Source organism: Phocoena phocoena, chromosome 19, assembly GCF_963924675.1.
Source record: "Phocoena phocoena chromosome 19, mPhoPho1.1, whole genome shotgun sequence".
Taxonomy (NCBI): Eukaryota; Metazoa; Chordata; class Mammalia; order Artiodactyla; family Phocoenidae; genus Phocoena; species Phocoena phocoena.
Window position 1 is genome coordinate 55057564 of NC_089237.1, and position 16944 is coordinate 55074507.

At 45.1% G+C, this 16944-nt stretch overlaps 1 protein-coding gene across 2 annotated transcripts in view; it reads left to right on the forward strand.

Moving 5' to 3' along the window:
• Positions 1-16944, forward strand: part of MYOCD (myocardin) — an 89723-nt gene that overhangs the window by 39485 nt on the left and 33294 nt on the right. For both annotated transcript variants that reach the window (XM_065896701.1, XM_065896702.1), the window contains 3 exons: positions 5312-5367; positions 6770-6845; positions 9513-9674. In XM_065896701.1, the coding sequence (XP_065752773.1) occupies positions 5312-5367; positions 6770-6845; positions 9513-9674 (294 nt within the window). The remainder of the gene's footprint in view (positions 1-5311; positions 5368-6769; positions 6846-9512; positions 9675-16944) is intronic.

Genomic DNA, 16944 nt, shown 5'->3' on the forward strand with positions numbered 1-16944 from the left:
TTTCCCCACTCTCTTCTTTTCTCTGGGCATCACTCTTCTGGGTTGAATCTTAAATACCATTTTATTCCAACCGTTTCAGAAGCCTTAGTGCAGAAAGACGATCAGCTCTTGAGTTTTCAATGCAAAAAGAAAACAATGGTCATAGAGCAATTCAGTAAATATTTCGACCATCTGCTGGGAGGAAGGCCTTATGGAACACAGAGGAGTCAGACATGAATTCTGTTTCAAAGAGCCTACAGTCCAGAAGGTTCCCCAAATCGCTCCTGCTTAGTTATCCCCATTAATAATATTGGATAATGTCCCACCGCCACACGGAGTGAGTTTCTGGGAGAATTGAAGGAAACGGATGACTTTCTCTCCCTTTCCTTCTGCTACTACAGTGGGGCTCATCTATATGAACCCAGGGGAGAGAGGAGGGAACATTGAGTTTACTCTCCGGGGAATATAGAAAATGAGATTAGAGAACTGAAGTGGATTACAGAGGCCCAGGGGCCCAGAGAGGCTGCAACTTCTCCCCAGAGACTCAGAGAAAGCACCGCTGGCCAGAAAGAAGTTTCTGGGCAGCCTGGTTCCATGGTCTGATCGATGTCAATGAATGGAAAGATACGATGAGCTGTCTGTGAATGGTGCTGCCTTTATTTGTTTTACAGACTAATCCAAGCCTCAGCAGCTACATACTTACTGCAAAGCCTTGGTAAATCCCTGAATTCTGTGGTCCTCCTGCATAGCAAGAAGAATGGCGGGGCAATTCCTCCACCCACAGCACATGCAGCTTCCTGATAGTTTTGAGACGTTGACGGGGCGCAAAGTCTTCCTTCCCTTCCTCAGTGCCTCCATCTGACTTGGCTTCTCCCCACAGCACCCTACGTACCACACACTGTTGGCTGTTTGAGCAGAACACGGCACGAGGGTTTCATCTGTCCCTCTCCCCTTCCTTCTAACATCTCAAACTCAGAGAGAGGAAAAAAAAAAAAGGCGCCCCGGATTTTCATGCCAAGCCCATTTGGGTCTAAAATCCTCACTTCTTTATTTCCCTCCCTCTTTCCTTCGATTTTCTAGTTCCTTGCTCCTTAGAAACTAGTAAACCGGTGATGACAGGCACCCTTTGAATTTGTCTTCGAACCCTTCTGCGAAATTCCAGAGTATTCATGTGTGATGCATTAAACTCTCCCAAGTGTGCAAGCCAGGCCTTAAATATTACAGAGCTCCGTAGGGAAAATGCACTCTTTTTAGACCCCTAAGGCCATTCTTTGGGTACCGAATAGGCAATCTGTTGCCTACCTAAAGAGTTAAGACAATTTCCAAAGCATTATCACACCCATAGCATGGATCCCATTTGTTTGGGGAAAAAAAAAAATACTCGTGGTCCAACTTGTCCTTATAAGCAGAGTCAAGAGAGAACAGGTACTACTAGATGCATTTTGTAAGTGGGAAACTGAGAACACAGGAAACCTATCAGACGTGTTCAAGGCTGTACCAAAAATAGATGGCAAAGCAAGGACAGAGCCCGCAGGGAAGGCTCCCAAAATTTTAGTCACTTTTTAAACTATACCCATTACTGCCATAGGTCTTGCGTCTGAATTAGTTTTGTCTTCCTCCCAAAGAACCCTACATATGTGAATTATTAATCCATATATCTGTCTTTAATTAGTGGCATATAAGCTTACCAGCCAGTGCTTCTTGATGAGAACAACCAGTTCTAACCCAAGTTATTCTGATTCGAGACAGCAAGTATGAGAAGTGGCAGTTTCATCGAACTAAGCAGCCTTTCTCTGGGCAAACACACGCTTTTTCGAAATACTGAGAAGTCAGTCCTAGACGTCACTCCCCACTTTTTGAACTCTCAGTTTCCCAAGGACTCTAGATCAGCAGCCACTGGCCTTGTGAACGCCGGGGCGCCAGGACCTCCCAGAGGGCACGTTCCAACACAGACCCCTCCGTCCCTCTACGGCCCACCTGAGCTTTGGATTCCGTAGGCCTGGACATTCGTATTATTAACAAGTTTCCAGTGCTGCTGAAGACCCTGGTGCAGGGGCCACACTCTGAGAACCGTTGCTCCATCTGTTGCCCGAGATGCGGCCTCTTGGTCCTTATCCCTATACCGGTGGAGCTGGGTTCTCCCCTGCAAGCCTGGCAGTGAGCGGCCCTGGGAGAGAAGGCAGGCCCTGCCTCTGCCACCAGAGCTGCTACCAGCCCCAGACCCCTCCTCTGTGAGAGCCAGGCCCCTCTCCCTGACGGATGGTCCACGGCCTTGCAGCCTGTTTTCTCCTTTTGCTGGGCTCCTGCTGGAAGCAGGAGGTTAGCAGCAGGGGACCGCCGGAGGCCTGTTCTTATCTTGGGATCTTTTCCTGAGCTCTGAGTAAGCAAATGTTTATACACACAGCTGACCCAAATTAGCTGGAGCCGCGGGGACAGAAATAGGCACAGCCCCTAACTAAACTCCACGGGGAGAACATGAATTCCCCTGTGAGAAGCGATTCATCTTCCTCCAGGCGGAGTGAGTTAGGTGTGGGGTTGACTGAATTTACAACCGTATTTTAATTTGAGATCACATTGACTTATTATTTTTTTTAATTTAGAAATCCAAATTCCTTTTCAGTCCTAAATGTCAACGTCCCTTAAATACAAAATTTTGCCATTGGATACTCCCAGGGCTGGCAGCAAAGGAGGTCCTTTCTTCCAAAAAGTCAACCGGGATAGGGGGTGCATTATGGCTTTCACTGGCCCTCAGGGGAGGTGGCTAAAACCCACATTCTCTGGAATCACAGAAAAGGCAAATGTCAATCACAGGGCCCATGGCAGGCCAAATGGTGCCCCACGTAACACCCCTTAAGCCCTGAAAAGAAGAGCGTGGGGTGAAACGCAGTGTGTGGATTTTTTAGCTTCCTTCCCGAGTTCTGGCTAAATGGGCGTAGCCTCTCCCACCCTGGGGCAGAAGATCCCAGAAGACCTTTGTGCTCCTGGCCCTGGAGAACTGGACTGTACAGTCATTTCACAGGGGAATAGTTAACACCAAGAAGTGATGATTTATAGCTCTGTAAGCTAAGATACAGGAAATGCAGTGTTTCGTAGAAGAATTAATAAGTTCCGCAAATAAGAATTGAAAAGCCTCAGGGATAAGAGAACCAGATGAACTGCCCCTAAGTCCTAAGCCCAATTAAAACCAATTGAGTTTGGAATGTAAAAGCGATCTCAAGATAGATTCATGCTGTTACCTTAGGGTTGCTTCTTCAGGCAAAGTCTGTGTTGCTCTTGTTAACCACTTAATAAGGCCACACTGAGATCAGTTCCTTTTCTGGATTATGGAAGAGATTAAGCCGCACCAGTATATAATACCCACTTAGGTGACCACCAGACTGTCGGACAGAGGTGCAGACCTATGGGTTCAGATTGTACGGACTCACCAGGGCCCACTGGACTTCAAGCAGATTCGTAGCATCTGGTTGCCTGGGGAAATGGGAGACGGTTTCAGAACTCCATCAACATAAATCGCAAGTGTGATCAAGTGCAAATAACAGTAAGCCTCCTGACCCAGGATGAGGGTCAGACCCAAATCAGAGAAAAGGCGTGAGCAACGCGGCAGGCCTGCACAGTTTTCCAGATGATTCCCCAGAGCCACTGAGTGAGGAGACAGGGAGGGGGAAAGCGACCATTGAAAAGGACAGGGTTGGCAGAGAGGCTCATTTTAAGCGTGAAAAGCAGCAAAGAGAAACTGGGGCTGTTAGATCCATGGGAAATACGATAGTCAAGCAACGGGCGATTCTTTTTTTCCTGTAAGGAAGGAAGCCTCTTAGTCTCTGGTCAGATCGAGGAGGACGGTGTGCCTGTCCATCCTCCTTGGCACGAGGCAGCCAGCTGGGACTACTCTGTGCGTTCCTTTGGTCAACACTGCAGATGTCGGGGTGAGACAGGAAGACTCAGACACGCCTTAGTAGCTTCGCAGGCAGCACCCTCAGTAGAGGATAACGTGGTCGATCAGTTGCCAGGACCACAGTGGAGTCTGCCTGCTGTCCAGCAAGCCCGTCCGAGAGCTGGGCTCAAATTCGGCATGGTCTTAAGGCTGAATGAGGCACACACGCTCACGCATATGCGCGCACACACACATTCACACACACACACACACACACACACACACACACACAGCCCCAAGTGCCCATCTGGCTAGAAATCCAATTTTTTTTTTATACCAGCCAAGGTTTGGAAGAATATTTTCTTGCCTGCCGCTTGAGAGTTGACATCTGTGGGAGTGAATATTAGAAACCTGGATCCCGTGATTCGCCCACTTGTCCAGACCGACTATCCAGAAAACTATCTGATGTGATTCTCTAACCTCTGAACCGCCTCATCGCTTCTGATGAAAGGCGGTCCTTTATGGCTTCTGGTTGCAATTGTTCCAGGGGATCAGGAAAACCAGTAAAAAGGTAGAATTTTGCTGAACGATGTTCCACTGCTTTGCAAAGTCAAAAGTTCAGTGCATCGACCTGAGGAGTTGCTGGGAGCTGGGAAGGGGAGCAGCGGGTCTTGGAAAGAAGGGAGGCCGGCGTTCGGTCCAGGTTGTTTCCGGCTACTGTGAGCTGTGAGGGACCAGTGCCCTGTCTACTGCTTGTTAGTATTTTGAGCATCACATCCTGAAAGAAGTTAGGTTCTCAGAAGACCTAGGCTCCTAGCCCTACCTGTGTGACCCTGGGCGAGGCAGTCCCGTTCCGTGGGCCTCCGTTTCCCCGTTCCACTCAGGCTTGGAGCTGTATTTCACCATCTCCAAGGTCCCTTCCAGCCCTCAGAGTCTGATTCTGTGCTTCTCACTCACTGCCCTTTGGTTGCATGTTCCTACCCCACCAGCCAACTCCCTGACCCAAAGGACAAGTCCCCTCCTGCAACGCGGGACGAGGTTCCTCCACGGACTGCAGTCTCCACCCAGACTTGCGCACTCAAGGGCAGAGCGAAGTCAAAGAGGGTGGTAGTCACCCCAGTCTCCCCTAAAGCTAGAGCATTGCCTGGTCTCGTCCCCCAGGCTTGTCCCTCCTCAGCATCTTGGAATGCCCTGTCTCTGCCACTTCTCTTCCTGTCGCGTATTCTGTCTCTGCTGCTCCTCTTGTTTGAGGCTGACGTCCGCCTTCCTCTGGATTCTCCGGCTTCAGGGAAGCTGGTGACCTCCAGGCCTTTCCTCTTCCATTGCTTGTGGCCTGATGAAGGCCATCACATGTCCATCACATCTCCACTGTGCACCGCTCGGCAAGCACACCGGCAAGCACTGCGACGCCGCTCCCGGCCCCAAGCCCTCTCTGCTCACGTCTGTGTCTTTCTGTTTCAGCCCTGAAAAGCCCACCTGAATTCCATGAGCAAAGAAAACGTTTGGATAGCGGCAAGGTAACTGTTTGCAAACTTCCCACCTTCCTGAACTCAGGCTCCAGCCTCTGGATCTCTGAATGCTAAGCTTGGGGGAAAGCGGGTAGAATTTCTCCTGCAAACTCAACCGATTTGCTGGTCCCCTCCCCGCACACCATGCGGAATCTTCCTCCTAGAAACTGAAAACTGTGGAAATGGGATCAATAGTATTGGCTTTGAAGCTACTGTTTATTAGCTTTAAGAAAATGTCCCCCATCTTTCTGATGTCGGGGGGTATCCCTGCAAGGATGCGGCGGGGGTCAGAGAGACATGAAACAGGGAGGTAAGGTGTGTCGGCAAGCTGCCCTCTCTTTCGTGACAGGCTTTTCTCAGCAACAATCAGATTATTTTAAATCCAATTCAGTGGTAGGGTAGGGCCTGCAGATACAGAGCTTATTCATGGCTATTTAAAGGCAAAAGGAATTCTATTTATTTCTCTTTCTTTTAGCGTTTGAAGGGGGGAAATCGGTGTATATTCTGTACCTCCAGAGCAAATCTCTGCAACTTGAATTTACCCATACAGTAAGTGCTATTGAGCAAGCATCAGCGGTGTATGTAGAAGGAAAGGCCATTAGGTATCTTTCTCCTGGGACGTCTTAGCCTGGCAACTAGTGAGGGGAGGGGCTGGAAGAAGGGGCAGAGCCCTGGGACTCTTCAGAGTCACTCGTGAGAGGCTGGGGTTCCTACTGCCTGGAGAATAATTGTCTTTCATCAGAACTGGAGTGATCCCCAGACTCCTCTTGGGGGCCAATTAAGAGATTCAGGATAGTGGGATAAAAACCCAGAACTAGAAATCAGAGCCCTGAGGTCCAGTTGTGGCCCTGCCACAGCCAGCGCCATCCCTACAGACAGCTCCATCATCAAGGAAGCCATGAGACTCAGTAAATAGCTCATCTCTAAGTGTCCTCCCAGCTTACAGTGGGTCTCGGTCTGCAGGATTTACATTTTCACGTCTTGAGAGAGAGATCAAGGGCAAAACAGGAGGGGGGCACATGTTGTCACGTTATACTGGATGGACTGAGGTTACATTTCATCTCTGACTCTAGTTAATTTCTGACTCTTTTAAGAGGCAATGGAATAGGATTGGCTCTCATGCAAAAGCAGTGTAGTATCATGACAGTTTTATTGATATTTTATAATTAGGTACCTGCCTGGCCTCTTTATCTTATTTTTCCATCCTAAAATTATTAGAGGTTTTTGTGAGCCCTCCTTCATCAAGACGTAGGAGAACAGAGATATTTGCATGTTGCATTTGTCAAACAAAAAACAAACAAAAAGAGACTTTTTCCCTTTGAGAGAAAAGGGGTTTCTTTTAGAGTTAAAACTAGGTGACTCAAGTGTATGAGGTTGATAGCAGAATTCATTCTGTGTTTGTGTCTAACAGGCTGAAGACACCCTGAAGCACAAGGTCAGAAACAGGTCCGACCGTGCAGACGTGGTGAAAATGCACATACTCCAAGGTAAGGTTGCCCAAAGTCATAAACTGGGGCCCATCAGTGGGAATGGAGTGTGGGCCATTTTCCAGGGTCCTTTGTCTCTGCACAATTGCTAACTCCCCTTAGAAAGAGTCCCCTGCCATTCCAAAGTGGTGGTTTTGAGCTCTCATCTAGTCATTTGAGGCCATGTAGATGGTCAAATTGGGAAGACATATAGTGGCCAAGAAGTACCAGACTTGGCGTTCATTCTGAGCTGTGCTACCTCCCAATTTTCTCTGAGCACATAGGGAGTGTCCAACATCTATCAACTTCCTTTAAAATGTCCATCCTTCATACCAGTAATAAATGTCTAGTATTGTATCAAAGAAATAATAATCAGACATACAAAGATTTATGTACAACGATGTTTATCATGTAATTACTTTAAATAGTGACACATTGAAATCAGTGGGACGTCAAAGAATAGTAGAGAGGCTGAATAAATGATGCACCATCCGTGTGATTGAATGACTTGCAGCTACCACAAATGAGGCTTTAGAAGAATCAGGTTTTAATGAGAAGAGGCTTACAAAATGATGTTTAGTGAGGAGACCAGAAGACAAAACTATATTTACAGTCAAAATCGGGGAGGCAAAAATATATACATAAATTGTATTTACAGTCAGATTCTATGATGAAGAAATACAGACTTACCAATAAATACTGTATAAGTAATTAAGAAAGATGCCCAGTTATTAAAAACAGTTGACCCTAAGTGGGAAGTTTCCTAACGCTTTCACTTCTTTTGCATAATGTTTTAGCGTTTTCCATACTTAAAACAGTACGTATGTATAATATTATAATCAAGAAAGCATTATCTGTCATATCAGGCCAGTCTTGAATTAAAATATCAGGCTATGAACCACAGAAACCCCAAGCTTAGTCTCTGTTGGTTCCCATGAAACCCACCCTTCCCCCCCACAGAAACTGGAAATTGGCCCCCTGGTGCACCAAGGATCTGCTAGATTATAAATGACCCTTGCCCTCCAAGGGTTCATGGTCTGATTTTGGAAATAGCAATATAAGATTAGGGACCAATGCTTGTAACTGCTGGGGGTAGTCGAAGCAGAAGGAAGCTGTAAGAACAGGAGTCAGGAAGACTTTGTTAAGGCGGGGAAACAAAGTAAGCAAAGGTACAAAGGTGACCTCAGGAAGATGGGGGGCGGGGGGCAGAAGGCAAAGGACCAGGCTCGCTGGAGTGGTAGTTTGGGCATCAACCGTCTCAGGTCATGTAGGGGGTGGATTCAGTTTGTGGCGAGCCTGCGAAACCGGACTGAGAGACGGATGGAGAGGACCATCTTGGAGGGGATGCAAGAAAGGAGTGTTTTCTGAGGATGAATCCTGTATGGCTGTGCAGGATGGGTCAGAAAGATCCCTGAGGCAGGGGGTGTAGCAGAAGCCCTTGCACTGGCCTGACGGGTAGTTGGGACAGGATTTGCGCTTAGAAACTTCCATTTTGGGGTTTGGAATATTGATGTTTTCTCCATCCCACATCGAGTGCTTTGCAGATGTAGCTTCTAAGCAAGTCTGACCTGTTGCAACCATGAGACATCCCTAGCCCTCCCCTGTGTGGAGATTTCTAGAGCAGCGGCCAGACACTAAGCCTGGGTTAGTAGATGGATATTAATAGAACAATAGGACCAGGATGTCCATAAAGGTCTCAACTTCTAAATGTGCAGAGTTGAGCGGAAAGCTACAAACTCTTGTGGAACCCTAACTTCCAGTTCTGCGTTATAGCAACCACCGGCTCACAAGATTCTCTTCCACGTTCTTGCACAGAAGTAAGTTAGGGCCTCACCCAAAGAGGAATAGAGCGGTGATTCAGGGCTTGTCAGTGACCTTTCCCACTCTCCCAAAGATGAGAAACTGCCTGTTGGATAAATTCAACTTTTTAAAATCCCTATTTAGGGCTTCCCTGGTGGCGCAGTGGTTGAGGGTCTGCCTGCCGATGCAGAGGACGTGGGTTCGTGCCCTGGTCCGGGAGGATCCCGCGTGCCGCGGAGCGGCTGGGCCCGTGAGCCATGGCCGCTGGGCCTGCGCGTCCGGAGCCTGTGCTCTGTGACGGGAGAGGCCACGGCAGTGAGAGGCCCACGTACCGCAAAAAAAAAAAAAAAAAAAAAAAATCTCTGTTTAATTAAATATTCCCCCCCCCCCAAAATTGTTTTTCTTTTACAACTGGACCTGGACATTTGAATCAGTTAGTATCACAACCTCAACAAGTCTAAAACTCTTGAGAAGTCACGCTACTACAATTAATTATAATAATAGATAATATTTACTGCCAGCTCAGCCTGGGCTGGGCAATACGTAGACAGGCTTTGCACGCAAATGCTATAGTTTAGTGTCTGCAAGCAATACAGGCCCTGTGGACTACTTACTTACAGAATCGCCAAATTGCACATTTTTTTCCCCCAAATCCTCACAAAGCAAGTTTCTCTAACTCTTCTGTGCTTCTCTATTTGCCTTTATTTGGAAGTGTCTAGTCTTCGCTGCTAATCCATGTGAAATGAGGATGATTGCATTGAAAAATTATTAGGATGGTGGAGTACAATGTGTCAGAGTGTTTGGGTTACAAAAGCAAAAAAAAAAAAAAAAACCCCACAAAAATAACATCGAATTCTAGAGCTGACCCTTTTGATTTTAACCCCTTAGGCTCCACTGCAGAGAGATCCGTTCCAACTGCTCAGATGAAGCTGAAAAGAGCCCGACTTGCAGATGACCTCAATGAAAAAATCGCCCTCCGGCCGGGGCCCCTGGAGCTGGTGGAGAAGAACATACTCCCTGTGGATTCTGCTGTGAAAGAGGCCATAAAAGGTAGATAGCACAAATGAATGGCACGCTTCCCTCCGTGCTGAGGTCTGAGGGCAGCCATGGCTCTGAAATGCTGGGGCCCTGGGGGTGAAGACCTCTCACTAGACAAGAGTCAATCCATGGGTCGCTGTTCCGGAGTGTTCCCCATAACCAGAGGTCCGGGGAGTAAGGAAGAAACTGAAACCCGCTCAGCCTCCAAAGTCAGGTTAACATAGACCAGTCTGGTTCTGGTCAAGCAGGTCGGGGAGCTGACTTGATTTTAAACCTCAAAACATCTTCCCTGCAAGGTTCCGTCACTTTGGGGTCATGGCGCTCTCCGCCCTTCCTCTTTTAAAGGGGTGTAGACTGGCAGAGTGGGAAGAGCGCTGGACCTGAAGGGGAAGACCTGGACGCCAAGCCCAGTTCGGGTGCTGTGGCTTGGGGCTTCCCCAGGTCCCTTCACTCCTCCAAGATGAATACCCAACCAGCCCAACTCATCGGCTCTTGGGAGCGAGGTTCAGTTCTTTAAGCACGTGAAAACTCTTTGACAACACACGAAGCCTACAAAAGCTCTAAGAATTACTGATATATAACAAGCAATGCACATTTACATGTTTTGACACAGTGTCCAATATTACGCATAAAGATGTTTTATTAAATGCTGAGTTCATTGTTAAACTTACCCACATTCTAAAATCTTGCACCCAACCAGTCAGAGGCCAGCCACGTGAATTTTGTATTTGGAACCTGTAAATATGGAACAATCAACTCTAGGGGAGACAGTATCCTCATCACTGCCCGTTAAATATCCCACCGTGGTTTTCTCTCTTCTTTACTCTCTCTGTCCACACTAAATATCCTGTACCTTTGAACTTGGACTAGCCCAGTCAACAGTGCACCATCCCCGTCTTTACTTTGATGAGATCTAGGACAGAAAAGATCTCTATCGCGTGTCTCTTATCATTTATTGGAACATTATATTTATTCCATGCATGCAAATTTATCTTTGATTTTTATATGATAGGCAAAATATCTCATTTTAAATCGCCTTCTTTGGTTTATAGAGAGATGATGTTTTTCCATGGGATCTTGTGTCATTGGCAACTCGTGGCTATTTCTTTTTTCTACTGGGCATTTTCTTCCCTCACTATAAAAGCTATTTATATATATTGAAAAAAAAAAAAAAAAAAGCTAATCCTCCATCTGTCACAGGTATTACACATCCTTTTACCAGCATGTCCTTTGCCTTTTATTGTTGGCTTTGTTTGTTCGTTTCTGTCCTTTGCCTTTTGATTTTGTGTGTAGCGTATTTTTTAAATTTCTGTATCGTGCAATCTCTTAATCTTTTATTTGTAGTTTCTGAATTTGTTGTTGCTTTTCAAAAACACTTCCTACCTCAAGAATAGAGTTATCCACCTATACTGTCTTCTAACATGTGTATACTTCATTTTTATATTTCAGTCTTTACTGCATATTAAATTATTTCAGTGCACGGTTCAAGAGACGGGTCTAATTCTCCTTTTTGCACGATTTTAATGGTGTATTTTATAATTTGTCTTAATATCTGTCTTCACAAGTTTCTTTACGTTGGTCTGATTTTTCTAATGTTTCTTGGCTACTCTCACAAGTATATGGTGGCTGAAATTTAGAATCAGTTTATTATATTCCAACTCCAATCCTATTAGAATTTTGTTTGGGATTGCGGTGAATTTATAGGTTAGTTTATGGTGAATTCATAGGTTTAAAATACATTAATTCTTCTGAGACAGAAAGATAGTATCTCTTTTCACCTCTACAAGTCTTCTTTTATTTCCCTTGGTAAGGTTTTTTTAAATAAATTCACATCAGTTATTACTTACATATTGGAAACCTCTTAATTTTGCACATTTATTTTATAACTGGGCATCTTTGAAGATTTTCTTAATTGTTCCGATAGTATCTCATTTTATCTTTAATTGTTTGCATGGGCAATCACATCACCTACAAATAAGGAAGATGTGCCTCCTGTTTGTTTTTTCTTTCTGCCTTGGAGCACTGGCTGGTTGTTGAAAAGCACATCATGGAATTATTAATAAATTACACAATTAACATCATTTTAAAAGTTACATGTAGTATATTCATAATATAAATTCAATATAATTTTATGTATTTTATTTATAAATTAAATATTTTATGTATAATATTAAATATTAGATATTAGATATTACATGTATTAATTTAATGTAATTTTTTATTAATGTATTAATAAAAATTATTTTATTGATGTATTAATAAAAATCATAATTATATATAATATAATTTTATTATTATAAAAATATAATTATTATAATTACATATAATTATAATAAAATATTAATGTATTAATATCAATTATTATTTATTAATGTAATGTAAATTATTATTAATGTAATGTAATGTAAATTATTACATTACATTTATTTGTAAATGATATATGTTATAATAGTATAACATACTATACAAATCTAATTATATGTATTTTATCATATATAAAATATTTATATCACGTAGATATATACCTTACATATAAAATTATATGTATGAATTATATAAAGCGCATATGATTTATATTATTTTGCATTATGCAATATTTCATTATATAATTTAAAAATTACTGCTATATTACATAGTAGACAATTATTATTATTGCTACATTGCCAGTGCTTCAAAAGCAACATTATATAATGTTATATATTTGTTATGTTGATGATAACATTTTTTTTTTTTTGGCTGCGTTGGGTCTTCGTTGCTGCACGCAGGCTTTTCTCTGGTTGCGGCGAGCGGGGGCTCCTCTTCGTTGTGGTGCGCGGGCTTCTCACTGCAGTGGCTTCTCTTGTTGCGGAGCACAGGCTCTCGGCTCGCAGGCTCAGTAGTTGTGGCACACGGGCTTAGTTGCTCTGCGGCACGTGGGATCCTCCCAGACCAGGGCTCGAACCCGTGTCCCCTGCATTGGCAGGCGGATTCTCAGCCACTGCGCCACCAGGGAAGCCCAATGATAACATTTGTTGATTCAGTCTTCAGTGGGAATTCCTCTGGTCCTTCACCTCTAAATATGACACTAACTTGTGCTGGAGGTAGATATTCTAAGGAAGTGTCTCTCTATTCTGTTCCACTAAGAATAGCTTGCAAGATGGATGCTGAGTTTTCTAAATGCTTTCAACACGCATGTAAAGATGATCACATGGGCTTCTTTCTTTGATCTAGCAATGTGGTACTGCTGTCTTTCCTAATCATCCTTGCATTTCTGGAAATAAATCCTCCTTGGATTTTTTCCCCTAGAAGTTGCTAGTATTTTATTTGAGACTTTACCATTTATTTCTTGTTCATAAACAGTCCAGAGAGGGTTTTCCTCGACAGCAAACCCTTCAGGCACTCAAGCTCCTTTGGTCTTGCTGCTCCACCATCCGCCAGAGCCAGGGTGGCAAACTTTTTCTTAAAGAATAAGCTGAGGTCTCTAAGCTGTCACAGCTACTCATCTCAGCTGCTGTAGTGGGAAAGGAGCCATAAGCAATATGTAAACAAGTGGCCATGGCTGTGTTCCAATAAAACTTTATTTACAAAAACAGACGGCAGGCTCACAGGCCCTAATTTTGCCAACCTGTGCCCTACAGTCTCATCATCTTCTGGATCTAGCCGGTGAAGAGGAAAGAAAGAATGAAAAGGTCCACCCACATGCTTAAAAAGGCTCAACCTGGAGATGTACACATCGCTTCCACTCACATCCCACTGTGAAAACAGTACACACGGCGGGCAGGGGTGGTGTTCCCTGGCTGAACAGCGATTTCACAGCAATATCTCTGCACTTCGGAAGGGGGAACGTAAAATCTGTTGAACAGCTTTTAGTTAAGAGTCTGAACAAGAGTCGTGCTGTGGGTACAAAAAAAAGAGCATCTGAGAGGTAACTGACGTTGCATCATTAGATGACCGGTAGAATATGTCAATGTGAGCAAAAGGAAGAGTCAGAGATGACAGTGAGGTTTCCCTCTTGGTCAGCTGAGTAAGTGGCAGCCATGTACCAAGAGTGGAGGAGCAGATCTGGGGAGAGATGATGAATTTCCGTTTCAACTGTTGCAGCCGATAGGTCTGCAGGAACTCCAAGGGCAGGGATTCAGTAAGCAGTAGATTCCATCCAACTACCCTTCAGAAGAAAGTATTGGTCTAGAGCTGTAGACTTGGGAGACTTTAGTGTGTACGGTAATTTAAACGGATGGACTCGATAAGATTGCCCTTTCATTTATTTAGTTCTTCATTTAATATTTATGGAGCATCTTCTATGTGTCAGACACTAGACAAACGTACAAAAATTTCTGCTCTAACAGAGCTTATATTATAGTGCAGGAGACACAGACGACACACAAAACCCATAAATAATTATATATCCTAATAAAAGGTGATAGATGCTGTAAAAATAGAAGCTGCGCAGGGTACAGAGAATCAGGAGTGCCCAGTAGACGGGGTGTGAAGGGGGAGCTGGGGGTATGAAGGATGTATAAGAAGCAAAGAGGGCTAGGGGGCTCTCATGTAGGAATATGAAAGACAGAGGCAGGAATCTGTGAAGAATAAAGAGAAGGCATAGCTAGCAAAAGAGGTGGAGGATATAGGTTGACCTCATCCAGGGAACGTCCGTGCCTCAGGCTCTCTAGCGGTAATCTTTCAATGTGCGTGAATTCCTATGGGCAAGGCCGTGGCATCCTATGAAGTGTCATAGAGGCAGAGGGAGTTGCTCAGCGACCAGTTGTAGAGACAGCACTCTGAGTAGCCCTTCTAGTGGTGGTGATGATACCGACCCCTCACCTATCTGTCACTTCTTGGGGTCACGTCATCCACCCTCGGTGAAGTGGTGACTCAGGGCTGTGGTTGTCTGTGTATCCTTCTCCTGGCATCTGTGTATTTTTCCTCCTCTGTGCACGTGCCTTTCCAGATGTGTTTACATTTTCCAGCTCCCTCTGCAGCTGTGCGTCTATGTTTCTGCCAAGCCCTGAGCGAGACACTCATTGTCTCCCTCCCTCCCGGTTTTATTCAAGACCTTCTCCATCCCAAACATACAATAATCCAGAACCTCTCTCAGTGCAGGGAGGGAAGGATACTGTAAGACAGGGAACCAGCCCCTACTCTGGGATTTTTCTTCTCCTTCCCAGATGTCCCACCTCTTGCATCAGCTGAATGACTGTGGCAAATCGTTTCCCCCAAAACTTTCCTCTCCTTTCTGTGGTGCCAGCTAGCCATCCGTCTTCCAGCCTGCAAGTTTATTTTCTGAGTCAGGTAGAATTTTACAGATTCCCTGGGGAGGAAACATAGGCTTGTGTGACCAGAGTGACGCAATGTGGATGAAGAGGGGGCCTTGTGATTTTACTGACACAAAAGGAGGCTTGGGGCGCCTCGTGGCTACATCTCAGAACATACACCTGTTTCCCTGTTTCTCCTTCTTAGAAAACCTCTAACAGCTACTCTCTCTCAGGCCAGAACTGCAAATACAACAAGTATAACATTATGTGAGAGTGATGATTTACGAGAACGGAAACTGTACACTGGAGTTGAGCCTGGCTTTGTTCTGCTTACACGTGGTCGTTGTCACTTAGCATCCTTCAGTTTTGAGAGCCCTACTCCGAGCTTGTTCATCCTCTCTCTGGTCATCCAGGTGTCTTCTTAACTTGCCAGGAGCATCCCTTAGGTACCAGCAGAAGCTGGCTTCTGCTTGGGTGAAAGAGAACCGCAGCTGGCTTTCCCAACTCTTCAAACAGTGGAAGGGTCCCGGCATCCTGCTCTAGTGAACAAGCTCCTCCCCCTGAAGTGTCCTCCTCTTTTTCTTGAACTGAGCCAGACTTCCCACCTGAATGCCTGAGTCTGCTTTTCAGCTCTTTTTTTTTTTTTTTTAATTGAACCTGTGATTCAGAGAATACAGCACCATAATCCAAGATAAAGCAGTTCTTTTTATCACCGTAACCCTTCAACACAGGAAAGCAACGTTTCTGTCCGCCAGGCACGGCCCAGAAATCATCCATTTACAAGCGTCGTGTACATTTTTCTAAAGGATCCTACGCTAGTCTTCGCTCACCTGCAAGCCCAAGGCTCAGACTTTATAACTAAACAGAACAAAAATTCTTGTTTACTAAGTATCCCGTCATTCTTCAGAGACTCTGGAAGTCGGACCACTCTCCGATCATGCATTTTTAAGACAAATAGACAATAACCATGGCCCTAAGGCAGATGGTAGCGTTGTTTGCTTTGGCATAACTTTCTCGTGGACAAAATCTGTCATTCCATAATGAGAAATTATTTCCAAAGCGTGAATAATCCTTGGGGCAAAGAAACACACGGAGGCACACGTGATAAATACTTTTCTGAGGAAGGTTCTGGAAAGGGGGTGGGAAAAGAGAAGTAGAAAGCCAGTAGCTTTGAGGGGGGCGGTGACAGGGAGGAAAGTTAGGGTGCTCTGAGACAGTGCTAATGTATCTTTGCCCACCTAAGAATTTGTTCCTGGAGAATTAGCCTCGAAAGCTGTTACAGGACAAGTGTTTATGCAGCTGAATTGTTTTTCACAACTCGTGTGTTCCTAGCATCAGGGTCTATCTAGAGACTTAAAGCCAATTTCTAAAGTGCCTGGGATCTGAGGAAAAAGAATGCTTGTCCCTCCAAAATTCCACTTTCATCTCTTTCCATCCTAAAGGCATCTGATCCCCTGCAAGGGCAGTAGGTTCGGTCTTTGTTGGACAACATAATCCATCTCCTCCGGACTATGGTATCTTCAGTGTACTGAAATCTCTTTAGGCAAGAGCCACTCTTAAACTATAGCTACTGTCACCTGACCACCTCCTCCCTTAGGAAGTGAATTTGGCTTCAGTCTCTTCCAGGAGGACATTAGGAAGTCTGACCATGAATTAAAGTAGCTGTCATGCGAGCACCGCTCAGGCTTGCAAACAGATAAGCGAGCGAAGTTTGTTCTCACATTCCCACCCCATGCTTTCCAGCCCCTGGTGTGGGTCCCGGCGGAAAGGTAACCAGGACTCTAGCGATCGCATTTTCATCTTGGAATTTTAAATGTTTATGCAGATGAAAGTCCAACTGACTCATTCATCCAATCACTTCCGAGAAAGAGGGGGGAAAGCGCCGAGTCTCCAGGCCGAGATCCCCAAGGGGCCGGTGCCCAGAGACAGCCCCGTGGGCATAGCCTGGGGGTGAGTCAGGGCTTCCAGAAGCAGGTCCTTGTCATCACAGCGCCTGACGTGTCTCCAGGGACAACAGCCAGCACCCTACTCTCCCGCAGTGGCCAGTGAGC